The sequence below is a fragment of the Anthonomus grandis genome, chromosome 1 (genome assembly GCF_022605725.1).
Source record: "Anthonomus grandis grandis chromosome 1, icAntGran1.3, whole genome shotgun sequence".
In the NCBI taxonomy this organism is placed as follows: Eukaryota; Metazoa; Arthropoda; class Insecta; order Coleoptera; family Curculionidae; genus Anthonomus; species Anthonomus grandis.
In genome coordinates this window covers 38,401,870-38,417,042 of record NC_065546.1, presented here as the reverse complement: position 1 = coordinate 38,417,042, position 15,173 = coordinate 38,401,870, and the positions used below count along the sequence as shown (strand labels likewise).

The window sequence follows — 15,173 nt, the reverse complement described above, 5'->3', positions numbered from 1 at the left end:
GAGGGAGATGATTTCCTGCAGCACTTACTATTGCACGTGTTATTACAAGAACGCCCTTTTCTGCACTTGTAACTTTTTTGACTTGTTTTGCTCCTTTTTCGGCTAAAACTTTAGCCGATTTTTGAACAGTCACTGTAGCCGTTTCATCAAGATTAAAAATACGCGTTCTGTCGCTAAATCTTTTATTGCGTTTCATTGCTTTGCATAAGTTGTTAAAAAACCTATTAATGTTATGCCTATTAAAGGATGTGGCCCGTGATATCCTTCTGGAGTTCTTAAAGAAACATTTGGATTTCTTCTTATGAAATTTCTCATCCAGTCCTCTCCTGCCAGTTTATTAACGGACCATTTCGGAGGCATCTTAAAATAGTTTATGAATGCTAGCTCATAAGCCAATTTACGGCAATCATGAAGAGAAAGCCCATAAAATATCTGAGAGCATTTAATAATATAATCAGTCAGCATTTTTTCTTGCTCGGTATTAAATACTTTATTTACTGCATAATTAGGTGTATACCGAATCAATTCATCCTGACTGGATTTTCTCTTTCGCACATATCTAAAAATAGATATTGTATGTATTTGGTAAGTATGATTAAACTAAGTTTTTTTACCGAGATAAGGTCTGGAAACTTACATTTTCTTGTGTTGCAACAGATCTAGTGCTACGTCCGCTAAGCACAGCTTCAACTGCCCTTTTCATAGTTTCCTCGGAAAATGTTCCATAGTTGGTTTTCCTTGGTGGATTCCTTGCATTTCTGAACAGTTTTTTTATAAAATTCTAAAAAAAAGAAGCGAGTTCTCATCATAACCCTAACCTCAAATTTCTTTTGCTCTATTAAGCTGCCTTATTCTGTTAGCTAATCTACACATAACTTTATGGTAATACTAACAAACTGCTAAATATTCAACTTAATTTTACAAAAATGTCTCCACTTACCTGTTGATCTTTTTTGCACACGCGGTAGGTGAGTGAGGTAAGGTACGTGAACGCGACAGAATTTAAATCAAACACGAATGAAAATCAAACGGATAGGAAATCGGTAACTGTCAATGTAGCTAAGATACACAAATGACATCTTTTGACTGGACAAAGAACCGGAGCAATTTCGAATGTCTTACTGTTCCCCGTGTCTCACTGTTACCCAATTTCCCCTATACTACGGATAATGATATTGTTTGCTCTTTCTGGTCTGTCTTTGGTCTCAATCAATACAGAATCCACATTTCAACCAGAGATATCTTCACCGAGAAAATTTTAATTTTGAGCTAATTTTTTTTAGGGTCGGGTCTTTATTTAAGGTTTCAAAATCATCATCATTCAAAAAGTCCAAGACCTTATCCGCATTTTAAGCCCTATCACCACCAAACAAGAATCCTTGTCCGCTTTTGTGAAAATAAGTTGTTTCATTTCCTTCTTTATAGTCTTTAAAGTCTGGTTACAATTAGAATTAAAAAAAAACTATTGAATCAAATTGAAATCATGATAAGTCACTTTACCTAAAAAACAAACTTTAATTTTTTTAAAAATTTTTCAGGTCAGAACAACAAATATTGGCACGCCGACAGCGAATCAGTTACAGAAGACTCAGACACTCCGGAGGGCTTCTATCTGGAACTAAGAGAACCAACTCGATTGTGCATTAAGGACACCTCGGGACACTACTTAACTGCCAACAAAAACGGCTGTTTTAGACTGGGCGACACCTCGATAGAGAACGCCACCCAGTGGGAATATTAAGAAGAAAAAACAAAGAAATATTTTTTTACTATCTATGGTGTAAGAATTTTTTTTTGGTCCACTGTGTACTAATGAATCATCATTGCCAAACTTTTTTGAAGGGTGAAACTGAACCTTTTATGATATTTATTTTATGTTTATTTATATAGGTTTAAGGCTTTCCTATTTTGTGTTACTAAAAGTGAGTGGCCTTATTGCAGATTTTTTCCTAATAAATACGTACTTATAATAATAATGTTTCTTGAGACTGCAATAATATTTAAACAGTTTTTGGCCTGTGTTATTCGTTTTTTATGTATATGTATATAATACATTCTTCGTCCTTATACCGGATGTTGTGCATTTATTAGCTCAAAATATACCTTTTTTTAAACACATATCTAACTTTTATAAGGTATATATTATATTTTTAAGGTTTTTTTATAGCTTTTTTTTAGCGCGTGGGTATATAAGGCGTCTTTTGTATGATACAATAGTAAGTTATATTATTAATAATTATTTGTATTGAAATATAGGTAATCATGGTATATAATTGAAGTTTTATTTACGATTTACTCAATTTAACTATCTGAACTATGATTTTTGTTAACCTTAAAAGGTTATACCTATATAGCTAAATATTGCCTATTTGTGTAAGTCTGTTGGCTAATTGGGAGAAGGTAAGCATTCACAGGCTTGAATATACTACCACCAAAAAAATAAAAAAAAAATAAAAATACAATTATAAGGGAAATAAAAAAACTACTTAAGAATTAAATTGAGATAAAAAAACATCAAAAGCTTAATTTTTTTATCAAAAGTGTCATTTATTTCTCAAAACCGTAAGATACATATGGGGGGTCTAGTATCAAAGATGGCAATCTCCATCATTTTGACTTTTGAGCAAAGCACAAAATTTTGCTATACTTTTATTCTTCCTGATATTAAAGCAAAAAGGCTTCATATAACAGAAAATGGCAAACTACGGCAAATTGTAAAGAAAGTTTAGCTAAATACCTAACCATTTTAAGAAAAAATAGGAAAAACTGATGGAGAATGCCGTTTTTGATACTGAAAGCTGGATATTGCCGGTTTTGATACCAAAACTAGTTGAAATGAAATGCTAAATCTTATATAATATTTTGAAGAGTTTTTACAAATAATTTCATTGGTTATATAATTAAAGAAAACATATTATTATCAAAATGATGTAACTAGAAAACATTTTGAAACATGAATGGATAAATTATATCAAAATAGAAGGAACTTCTTCAATAAATTCACAGGTGGCTTCTTCAGTTTCTTCATCAACTGTTAACGTAATGTTATCTTCTCCTTTAACTACTAGCTCCTCTTGTTCAATATCATTAGAGAGAACATCTTCATAAAATCTAAGCTCTTCCAGGCTCCAATTATTACCAAAGTGCTTAGTAAGTAGTTTATCGACATTTTTAAGTTTCAGCGAATTAACTTTTTGCAGACCACTTTCTATAATAACAGGGTCAATCATATTATGAAGACTACATCCTTTCTTTAAAACACCTTTAAATGTTTGCAAATTATTTTTGTAATGTAATTCTCCTCTGATGGTAACATTTCCAGTTTTAAATTTTCGTAGGATGAACCGTTTTGTATTTTTGAAAGAAAAATGCCATGTAAAAACTTCCAACTTTTTTATCTCTTTTTCAATATTGCCAAAGACTCTATCAGCTGGCAAGAAGGAATGACCAACTACCGGAAAAATTACCTCTATGATCTCAACATGTTTTGGCCCTTTTGACGAAAGCCATTTGCAACATATACCGATAATAGTATGCTTGTTTTGGCCACTACAACCATCTGCCATTAATCTAATGGTGGTGACCTCAGGTTTAAATTTAATTTTGTTAAGTCTGTCGAATACTGCTGAAGAAATTTCGTTGGAACGTTTGCCGAACTTGTTCTTTGTCCAATGATACGAAAAGACATTTTTTTGAGTAAGCTTCGATTTAGATGTCCCCTGGACTATGCTAAAATTATACAAATAGAGTTGCCTGGAATAATACGCACTTTAATCTGGCACCTTTGGAAGCACAAGGTTTTTTTGGCAATCGAAAGATAGTATTATTAAATCATCCCGTGACTCCTTAAGCAATTCAAAAAAAGGCATTAGCTCTTAGCTTATGAATTTTTTCGCAGTAGCTAATTTTTTTTCCTCTTCGTCTGTAGATCTCCTAATCTTTTCTGTTAGCTCAATACATACCGAGCAGACATCAGTGCGCGGTGTATTAAAGCTAAGGTTATACCTAGTATTAAAAATCATTCTAAAGTATGAGGGTTTTACTCTCTCATCTGGAGAGCACTCAATATTATACATTAGGTACATTTTATGTATTGACAAATGGGATGAAAGATTTTCTTTGAAATCGGATGAAAGAAAGAAAGAAACTCTTTTTTCCGAAAGAGCTTTTCCTGTTTTTAGAAAAGATTTCATAACGTATAGGTTAGACGATGTTTCGTAATATTTAATATGTTTAAGAATGTTTTTTGGCACACTGGAATATCTTGTTTTGATATACTGTTCCTTACAAAGCATTTTACAGAAGTTGGACGGCGACGTTTAGGTAATTGAACTTTTATTTTATAGCTACTTTAAAATAGCTTTTATTTTAAAGTATAAAACTTTAAAATAAAAGCATCTTGGCGAATTTTGTCCTTAACTACATAAAAGGCGTCATAGAAACTCTTAATATCTTTCATTGTTAGAGATGTGCATTGATAGGCCTTCGTTTTCTGTCCGCAAGTCGGAAATTGTGGTAACTGTGATGAGTATCTAAAAAGAAAAATTTTGACAAAATTATTGCTTTTCAAATAAATAGACCTTATGAGATGAAGGGTAAGCTTAAAACAACTATTTTTTTATATTTTTGATTTTGTTTCAATTTAATGGTGAAAACATGAACTTAATTGGCAGTTTTCCAACTCTTTTTTCCTTTCATTTTGCTTCCAAGTGGACGGATTCCGAATTCGTTTACGAGCCTTCTTGTTCTTAACGGGAGCTGTATCCATTTCTATTTTAAAATATAAACAATAAAACGTATAACACTTAGAAAATGATCAAAACAAACTTTAACGTCAAATGATATGTCACAATATGGAACAAAGTGGAGATAGCCGACTTTGATACTTAACGACTTATGGAGATTGCCGCGTTTGATTCTTATACCATAATTGCATGCTATTTTATATGCGGATAATGCCGCTTTTGATTCTTATGACCACCTTTTTTTGTAGAAAGCTTTAAAAAACGAAGAGTTTGATGTAACTAACTCATTTTTGGTAAAAAGTGGAGACTGCCGACTTTGATACTATAGACCCCTCATATAATTGCTGCGTCAAAGTACAATAAGACTTAATTCCATTAATGAAATTATGAAGAAATTAATCATTAAATAAAACATCTATACATGGAAATACAATAAAACTAATCTAAGACTAAACTAGGAAAAAGAAAGGATGGCAAAACTGAGGTTGAACTGGTGCTGCTTGAAAATTGTCACGCAAATTAAAAAGGGTCAGGAAATAATCATTATGTGAGTATAGCACATTTCTGGTTAATGAAAAGGTCCGATTTATAATGAGTCTGAATTACTTTGTTAAAATAAGCATTATTCCTTAAATAGTTTTCATGAATATCAGTAATTTGTCGAAGTGCAGCCAGAAGATGATATTGAACTTAGTAAATATGGGAGCGGCAAGAGTTCTCCGTTTCGCACCACTAATTGTACATTTTTGCAATTGTTGTCTATCTGTCCCGGAGGATGATCTCCACAATATAATATCGTAAGAGAGTCGACGCATAACATGTGCATCCACATGAAGAACTATGTTAAAATTTATCCGAAATAGATATTTGTAATATCGGCCATCCGATTGGTAGCAATGCCCGTTATGTTGATATAAAATTTGAAAAAAGTATGTTGTAATAAACAGATTTTTTATATTCTCGGCGAATGCTGTGTAAATTCTTACCGTTTCTTATTTACTGCTCTTACCGTGTATCCAAATTTGTGTGACTATTGCCAATGGACTAATACTTACCTATGGAGAGTGCCGAAGTGCAACCGCAGCATGCAGGTTGTATGCCGAATGGTTTGCTTTAAGAAATCACATGGGGCCACATATGTTTGTACATTTAGTTATTAGACTTCGTGACGCAAGGTATTTAAAAGAACAACGAGGAATTCATGCAGGAAGAGCTGCTCAACCTGAAATGTTACAAAATATATTTTAAAAATGGCCGAAGACGACCCACCAATAAATACTAGCAGCTCAAGAGTAAAGTGTAGAAGACAATATGACTACAATATTATTATCCTTATCATTGGGTACAAGCGTTATAACCTAAAGATCTTGACCTTGAAGATTCAGCTGTCGTGGTAAATGTAATGCCTATTGGATACAACTTTTTTCCACCTCGACTTATCGGTGAAATTTATTTAAATTTTCTTCGACACAATATGCCGCAATTATTAGAAGGTTGATCACCTATAAGAGTGAGACAGAATGTGGTTCCTACATCATGGGGAACTCCGCCATATTTTAGTTCGTGAGCCTTAAGATTTTATTTTTGAAGCTGGTAAAGAGTCATGACAAAGAAATAATTGGGAACAATTTTAAGCAATTTTTGTAAAATTTTGATTTAAAGAAAACATCTGTTGGCGAGTTTCACAAGGCGTCCAACACAACTATTCTTAAGATTCTGGTGCTTCACAATTTCTGGAAAAATTGTCTTAGAGCAATATCCTGTATCGAATTCAATTCACATTTTCCCCCTTACTTAAACCAGTGTTTTAATCCAAAAATATCAGAAAAACTTATTATACAATACCACTGGTCCACGAACTTAATAAATATACCTGGACTGCTAATGCATATGGCCACGATACCTAAAAATGACCACTGCTTGTTGCCCGTCATTTTTCTAGTAGTTGTTTCCTTTTGATGTTGGTCACTCTGATCATTTTTAGTGTATATAGAATATTCAGGAGAAAACTGTGAAAAGTAAGTGGAGCAACCAGAATTTGATGAACCAGGGTCGGGTGAAGTGATTGGGGTTGAGACATAACGCATAATTGCTTATATTTTCCAAATACACCAAGTCTGTTCCAGTTGTTGTATTTTGTACCTGAATTCTATGAGAGCCATGCTGAGGTAAAGAGTGCCGAGATTGTGGCATTGGCATCAAATATTTGGCCTCCATCTGCGATACTGCATTAAATCTTTGGCCCTTATTCGATGCTGATCTATAGGAGAAAAGGTTTTCAGCATTGATTCAAAAAAGAGCTCCAAGGAATCCTTTTGTGGCGTTTTGTCCGCACTTTCTTTTTTTTCAATTAAATATTTCATTACGGTTGAGGAAGCTGTCTCTTGTGGGTTCTTAGATCTAATAAATCTTGGTTTAGATTGTCTGTGGTCCAGAGATCGCTTGGAGGATCCAGATATTGGTTGAGATTCCATACTTAGAGCTGTTTTTCCAGTTCCCCCTTTTGAGTACTGTCTGTCTCTTCTTCACTTTATTTAACGTTTTTCTCTTGTTCCTCCAAATCTACTGATGACAATCGCTTTGTCCTTCATGTAGGGCTCCAAAAATGACATAATATCTTCAAATTTCCATTTTCGATAATTCACAGCTGCTTGGCCACTTACAGTAGTATATTTCTGACGAACCTTGCGATGCTGACTTCGCAAACTCATCCATCTCTGCTTGCATTCATCGGCTAAAAAAAAGCATGCTTCAGAATATAGGTTAAACCCAAACAGCTATATTCGCGCTTTTAAAACCTTTCATTGTCTTAGTCAATTTTTGTTTGACATGTAAACAAAAATTGAAAAAAACAAATTTTTAGAAGCGCTTTTAATTAAAAGAGGTGTAAAAACGGTTGCTGAATATGTCTGTTTGTATTTCTATTTTTGTTTACATGTCAAATAAAGACAAACTGATTTTAAAAGCGCTTTTTAGCTAAAAGAGGTTTAATACAGATAAAGATGCCGAATACGGCTGTAAAACTTTTTAATTTCTAATGTTTTAAGCTCTTTAAATATTACACGGGTTACTTAGAAAAATAAAATATGTTTTTATTTCCAGTGGTGATTCATTCAGGACAATAGCGTTCAGTTATCGCCTGGGAACTTCTACAGTACAACAAACAGTCAATGAAGTTTGCGATGTTATTATAAAAATTATGATGAAGCAGGTTATGTCAATACCAACCAAACAAGAATGGGAAAAAATTGCCCAAGAATATTGGCAACAATGGCAGTTTCCCAATGGTATAGGAGCTTTGGATGGCAAACATGTTGTTACCGAAGCTCCCCACAATACGGGTTCCCTTTACTTCAATTATAAGAAGTCCTTTTCAATAGTTTTATTGGCACTTGTCGATGCGAATTATAGATTTATCGTTGTCGATGTCGATTTATCGTTATCGATCTTATGGACGAAGTAGAGATGGAGGGATCTGCGCAAATTCAAATCTCGGAAAGCGCTTAGAAAGAAATACACTTGATATTCCGGATGATGCAAACCTACCAGGGACTCAGCAACTTGCCCCATACGTTATCATTAAGGTGGGTTCAGACTACTCGTGCTCGCGCTCGCACTCCGGCTTTTACTTGTACTTTTTGAACTTGATCTACTTGTGCCACCATTTACTTGGACCGTCCACATAGACTTATTTATTTGCTAAATTGCTTGTACTCCGGCTGTTCCAATGAGCGACGACGAGCTTGTGGCGGCTAGTGCGGCTTTTAGTGTAATTTATTGTTTATTAAATAAACAAAAAACAAAAATGAGAAAGAAGAGACGGTGGTGGGTTACGTCGTTATTTAAAAGTCAAAGCAAATGCAGTGAAAGCAATTTACTTAGCGACCTTAATATTGAAAACCTCCACTTCCATACATTCTGTAGAATGTCGCCTACTAATTTTGAGGAAATCATAATTTTAATCGGCCCAAAAATTATGAAGAAAAACACAACATTTCGAAAAGCAATTCTTGTAAAAGAACGATTAGCTGTAACACTAAGATATTTAGCGGGAAAGATTTTATTCGGGTGATTCGTACACTAGCTTAAGCTTTTTGTTTAAGTTTTCCAAGCAGTCAATTTCGCTGATTGTGCCAGAGGTATGCAGTGCTTTATGTGAAGTTTTTCAAGATTTTATAAAGGTAGGTAAACAATAATTCGTTCAAAACTTTATTAATAATAATTCACAAATTTTAATATTGATTAGTGTTGAGAGTGTTAATCCATGGCGTTAATGAATAGTTGTTATCGTTGGTTTGTTCAGGCTGAGAGGTTGTAGGTGTAGGTGTTAGTTGTGACGGTTGTAATAGTGTTTGATGTTCCGTGTTTATTGCATGAGGCGAGGGAAAAGGACTTTGAACCGTAGAATCTGATTCAGTGGTTGAAGGGGAAGCCGTACTCCAGTACGCCTGTAGTGTTTGGGCCCTATAATTTCCTAGATTGGGTCTTTGCATAGGGTATTCCCCTAACTCTGCCTTAAACAGGATGTCATTAAAACCTTTCTGTTGTTATTATCTTCTTGTGTATGTCCTTCTTCACTTTCTACTTCTTCCTCTTCTAGGTTTTGTGTTGAAGTTTCCTAAAAAATTGACTTATTAAATTAATAAAATCTGTCCAAGAAAATCTACAATATTTAAATATTATTAATAAATGTTTCTTTTTTTCAGATGCCTCAAACAGAGAATGAGTGGCTTCAAGTAGCAGCTCAATATGAAAGACTATGGAACTTCCCACATTGCATGGGGGCAATGGATGGCAAACACGTTGTTCTTCAGTGTCCAGTAAATACAGGCAGTGACTATTTTAATTACAAAGGAACTTTTAGTATTGTTCTTTTTGCTGTTGTTGATGCCGATTATTGTTTTCTCTACGCTGACGTGGGCTGTCAAGGTCGAATATCAGACGGCGGTGTTTTTCGCAATACAACCTTTTACAAAAAACTGGAGGATGGCTCTTTAAATCTTCCAAGTAGTAGAAAACTTCCTGGTAGGGAAATGTTGGTCCCGTAAGTTTTTGTTGCGGATGATGCATTTCCGTTGCATAATAATATAATGAAACCATACTTAGGACAGCAAGAAAAGGGATCAAGCAAAATGGTTTTTAATTACAGGATGAGTAGAGCCAGAAGAATAGTAGAGAATGTTTTTGGCATAGTCTCAGCAGTATTTCGGGTTCTTAGGAAACCCTTACTTTTGGAGCCCCAAAAAGCTCAAGTAATTGTTATGGCTTGTGTTTATTTACACAATTATTTAAGACATAATGCAAGGAATACATATACACCAACCTTAACATTTGACTGTGAGCAAAATGGAGAAATTGTTCCAGGAAATTGGAGAAATGAACCAGAGCCGAACTCTACATTCCGGGCTTTAAGAAACATACCTCGTAAATCTTCTCAGAATTCCCAAAGCATAAGAAATGAATTTGCAGATTATTTCGTCAATCAAGGAAAAGTACCGGCAAGATAATTATCAATAAATTAAAAATAATTTTGTCAGAATTTTTTTAAAGTGTAATTACAATTTATTCTTAAAAGATTTTTAATTTTTTTAATCGGTGTTTAAATGAGGATAATATTTTGAAGAGCAGTTTATTTAAATGGCACTTATAATTAGATAAAAAAATATAGGTACGTACCTCTGTATTTATTGTTTCCTTGGGTTGATATTTCGTGTGCAAGAAATGAAAATGTTTAAAGGCAAACCAAGGAGAATATAATTCATCTGTGCCCATTCCAGATCTGTTATTTTGTGCAACTTTTTGCCTAGCTTTTCTGTATGTTGCCAGTAGTGACGTAATTTTGCGTTTTATCTCCTGTACATCTAAATTTAATTCTTGTGATATTTCTTTCCAAGCATCGTTCTTTTTATTATTAATTTTGTAAAATTTATTTGTACTGTCCCACAAAACTACATGCTTTTCGTATAATTTAATTAAATCAATAACGCGATCGTTCGTCCACTCCATTTTGATAAAAATTAAACGTTTAAAATACGTTTGACCGTAAACAACACAACACAAGTCACAAGTATACGAAATTCGAAAAATTTCCGTCCAATAAACTTACAAGTCCGTGCGAGCTTCCTTTGATGTACCGACACCGGTCGGAACCTCACGAGTAACGTACTTGCCTGGCTTGCGCTGCTCCCACTCCGACTTGTCGCCACATCCACATATAGGCAAGTCGCAAGTAAAAGCCGGAGTACGAGCACGAGCACGAGTAGTCTGGACCCACCTTAAGAGGTCCGGCTTTTCCCTTAAAAAAGTTTTTAATGAGACCTTTTCCTGGAACTCATATTGAAAATCAAATTGAAAACCGTATTTTTAACTACCGATTATCTCGCGCCCGCAGGGTAGTTGAAAATGCATTTGGAATTCTCACCCAAAAATTTAGATTTTATGGCAGAAGATTGAAATTAGTGCCTAAATGTGCCGAAAAATTGATTTTAACAACGTGTATCTTACACAACTTCATTCGTCATGGAACGGTTTCGGCCATTTCAAACACTGATGAAGTTATAGAAAACAACTTAAGACATTTAGACAGGAAGGAAACTCAGCGGACATAGCTTTTCAAACAAGAGAAATATTTACAAGATTTTTTATCTCAGAGGAAGGTGCAGTCAAAATGATATGATTTAAATGTCAAACGTAACATCTAACTTAATATCTTAAAATTGTTTATACATTTATTTCTAGATTAATAAAATAAATCTCTAGTATTTACCTGTTCTGTTTAATGCCTTCCCTATTTCTGACCATATATTTTTTTGTGGACATTATCACTGTATAATTTGTTCGATTGATCATACAGCTCGGGTTTATTACGAACAATTTCTATTAATTTCTCGTCCACGTTGTCCATTTTTGGTAAAAACACTAGCGCTCAAGTCTTGACACGATAAAATCCAACGCTTTGTATATTACAATTTGTATATTACTTAAAATTTGGACTTTATTTCCTAATTTTCTTCTTAGTACTTTCATTTTTCATAATCAGTAGAAATCTAAAAAAAGCGTTTTTATTTCTGTGACTTTTTGGCCATGATAGTAATGAATATTTGGGCAATTTGAAGCCGCATACCTTCGTTTACTGCTGGTATATCACACATGATCTTATCACCATAGACACATCTAGTTACAAATATAAGGACCAGACAGTAGTTTACAGTTAAAATGCAACAATCTTCCATCACCGCATTCACGAATTCCCGGCAGCCTTACCAACCATATCTCTCCCCCAGATTCATGAGGATCATCATTAATTAAGTCAACGCAAAACCGAAAGGCATCTGGAGCGGACCGCATCTCCAGCCCAGCTCTAAAGCACCTCCCTGAAGATAAGAACACAGATAAGCAATGGAATTCTCCGTTTTTCTCCTTCTAAAACCAGGTGAACCAGCCACATTGCAAGCAGCTACCACCATGCCTTCTCTCTGCCCTGGGAAAGGTCACAGAGAAAAACTTGAACATGTTAAAAACTGAACTGAAAATTATTTTTAGTGATTGAACAGTTTTCAGGCTATATCTCGCAACAAATATTTCATATTTTCACAAACGACCTTAAAGAAGTTTTTCCATATACATGAGTGACTAGGTTTTGTCGAACATTTAAAGAAGTTGTTACTTTTAACTGCTCCTTTGTTCTTAGGCAAGTGAAGCGACAATCACCCATAAACTATCCACCAACGTCTAAATACTCTAATGCAGTGTTACTTAAACCTTTATCGTGATGAAACCCTTTTAAAAGACTAAATTTTTAACGGAATTCTAAACTCTAAACCAAATGCAAAAGCAGTTATATGTGAATTGTTTATTAATAATCATACAAAAAAAGATAGATACAGTAAGTAGTGAGTTAGTAAGCAAATGATAACACTAAGTTCATTTAATGCGAGGCATGTAATTGTTTTTTATTCCTCATTAACTGGGTAATGTCAGGCTTGATAGAAGAAAGTTGAATTCTCATTTCTGGTTCGGCATCCAGTCTATTGCGGTATTTTGTTTTTGTAGCTGTATATGCGAAACATCCCGTTTCACACAAATACGTTGTTGGGAACATTCAAAGCTTCTGTGGCAAGTTGTGGATATTCATCACTAACCCTGCACCAAAAATCATTTAGTGAAATTGTTTTGAACAATGATTCCATGCTTGTATCCGATGTCATTTCTAGAAATGATTCATAGATCTGATTTGACATATTTTCAGGCTTCTGCAATTAAGATGAAAAAGGGTTTTGAATCCTTGAGTTTGTTTTCAGTTTTGTATTCTGTTCTTCAGGAAAGTAAGATTCAAAAGTCTCTTGCAGATCATTGAGATATTGCACCAATTCAACAAATATTTCATTTTTAAATATTTCTGTATCACTAAGACTATGGTGACTAAGGAACTCACTTAGCAATGAAAAGCTTTCGATTTCTCTTTTACCAAAACAAGTATTCCAAAAATCTAATTTTCTTTTAAAGGCAGTTATTTTGTTGTTAGCATTGAAAACTGTTGTCTGTTTTCCTTGTAGTGACAGGTTTAATTCGTTAAGTTTTCCAAACATGTCTGCTAAAAACGGTCTTTTAAATTAAAAGGAACATCTGTAAGAAAAGCTTCTAATTCTGTTTTTAGTTCAAAAAGTAATCTCACTTCAGTATGGAGCAATAGTGTTTTATGATCGCTACCATAATCTTCACATAATATTGAAAACAATCGGGATTGTACTGGAGGTCACTTGACAAAATTAATTATTTTTACTGACTCATCAAGAACCAATTTTAGATTTGGTGGCATTTTCTTTACCGCGAGTGATTGTCTATGCAGGATGCAGTGGCTGGAACTACAATTTGGCGCTTTCATTTTTATTCGTGATATTGCTCATGTTATTCTACCTGTCATTGCCTCGGCTCCATCGGTACAAATATCAATTTAATCATTCCAATCGAGTTGGTTTTCTTCAAAAAATATGTTAATCGTGTTAAAAATTTCTTCATCGGTTGCGTTAGTAGGCAGCGATGAGCACATAAGCAAGTCTTCTTCGAGTTAATGTTTATATGGATATCGCACAATTACTAGCAAGATGGCCAGTCCAGCAACATCAGTCGACTCATCCATTTGCAAGACGAATTTGTTATTTTGAAGCCGTGAAACCAGTTCTTGTTTTATGTTTGCTGCGATATCGTTGGAAAGCGGCACTGTAGAAAGATGCTTTACAGAATTTTCTTCGAGCATAAATTTTGTTATGTCGAACACATATGGTTTTATTAGCTTCTCAGCGATAGTGCGCTTCTCCTGCTTGGGCAATGCGGTAACTAACCAAATACGATGGCCTTTTCATTCACAGTCTGAGTCGCATACTTCATAGTTTTTTGGTTTCTTAATAATTGTTCTTTTTTACGTAGAAAAAATTCTTTACTTTTGTTTTTGAAGTCGGGATGTAGGTACAGTTCCTTAATGTCGGCGCATCTTAGCAGGTACCATCGAGCTATTAGAAAGGAGTTTGCTGCGCAACATACAAAGAGGTGAGCCGTTGGAATGAACAAATCCGAGATTAATGTATGATTCGTCATACTTTCGTTTTTTCACCTTCAGTGTGTCATTAGATGTTTTACTACTTGAACTTGAAACCATAAAACTAGAGCTTGACGCTGTCATATCACCTTGATTTGAATTTGACGCATCATCCAAGCGAACCACATTTTTTTCAAACACCTTTAAGCCAGCGCTCCATTCTTCTTTAACACTAGTTTGATTTGGTCAATTTTATGATAAATAGTATCTCTTGACGCACGAAATACAAGATTTTACAACCATTGCTTACGAACAACAACAAGACAAGCGAACATAAAATACTGAGCGCGGTGTGAGTAAATTTTGCGGTACGTTTTCTTAATTCAATAAATTCTCGAATTAATAAATTCTCCGCGCCGAACAATCCTCCTTTATATTATACCAGCAACCATCGAATCATCTCGAATACCTCAAAAACTTCGGAGAGCCAGACGATTTTCTCCGAAGTACGCGTCGACGCATGAGCACGAGAAACAGCGCGACGAACCGAGGTCATTCGATTGCTTAGTCCGGGGACGAATGGTGGCGTACGAGTAACGCTGTAACATTTCGATGTAATAGGTCGGGCATTTACTTAATTATACATATTATATTAAATTTTCGTATATGTACCAGTAACATCTATAAGTAGACGTTTTGTTTTGGTTGTTTATTTTTATCTTAGGTAACTTTATTCTTATAGGGTCCACTTTAATACATGCATTCATTTATTATAACTGCTGGCGGAGCCTTACCGGAGGTACTCAAAGTGTGCTTCGCGGAGCGCCGGGGCTCCGCGAAGCACACTTTGAGTAACACTGCTCTAATGTATAAAAGGACAATTCAAATTTCAC

General features: G+C 34.6%; 1 protein-coding gene and 1 pseudogene across 2 annotated transcripts in view; both read left to right on the top strand.

The window, feature by feature from the left end:
- LOC126737180 (protein singed) overlaps positions 1-2,074 on the top strand; it is a 71,693-nt gene extending 69,619 nt beyond the window's left edge. For both annotated transcript variants that reach the window (XM_050441955.1, XM_050441952.1), the window contains exon 8: positions 1,539-2,074. In XM_050441955.1, the coding sequence (XP_050297912.1) occupies positions 1,539-1,741 (203 nt within the window). In that variant the 3' untranslated portion in view covers positions 1,742-2,074. The remainder of the gene's footprint in view (positions 1-1,538) is intronic.
- A 6,374-nt stretch (positions 2,075-8,448) lies between these two features.
- Positions 8,449-9,793, top strand: LOC126733528 (uncharacterized; annotated as a pseudogene).
- Positions 9,794-15,173: the final 5,380 nt, after the last annotated feature.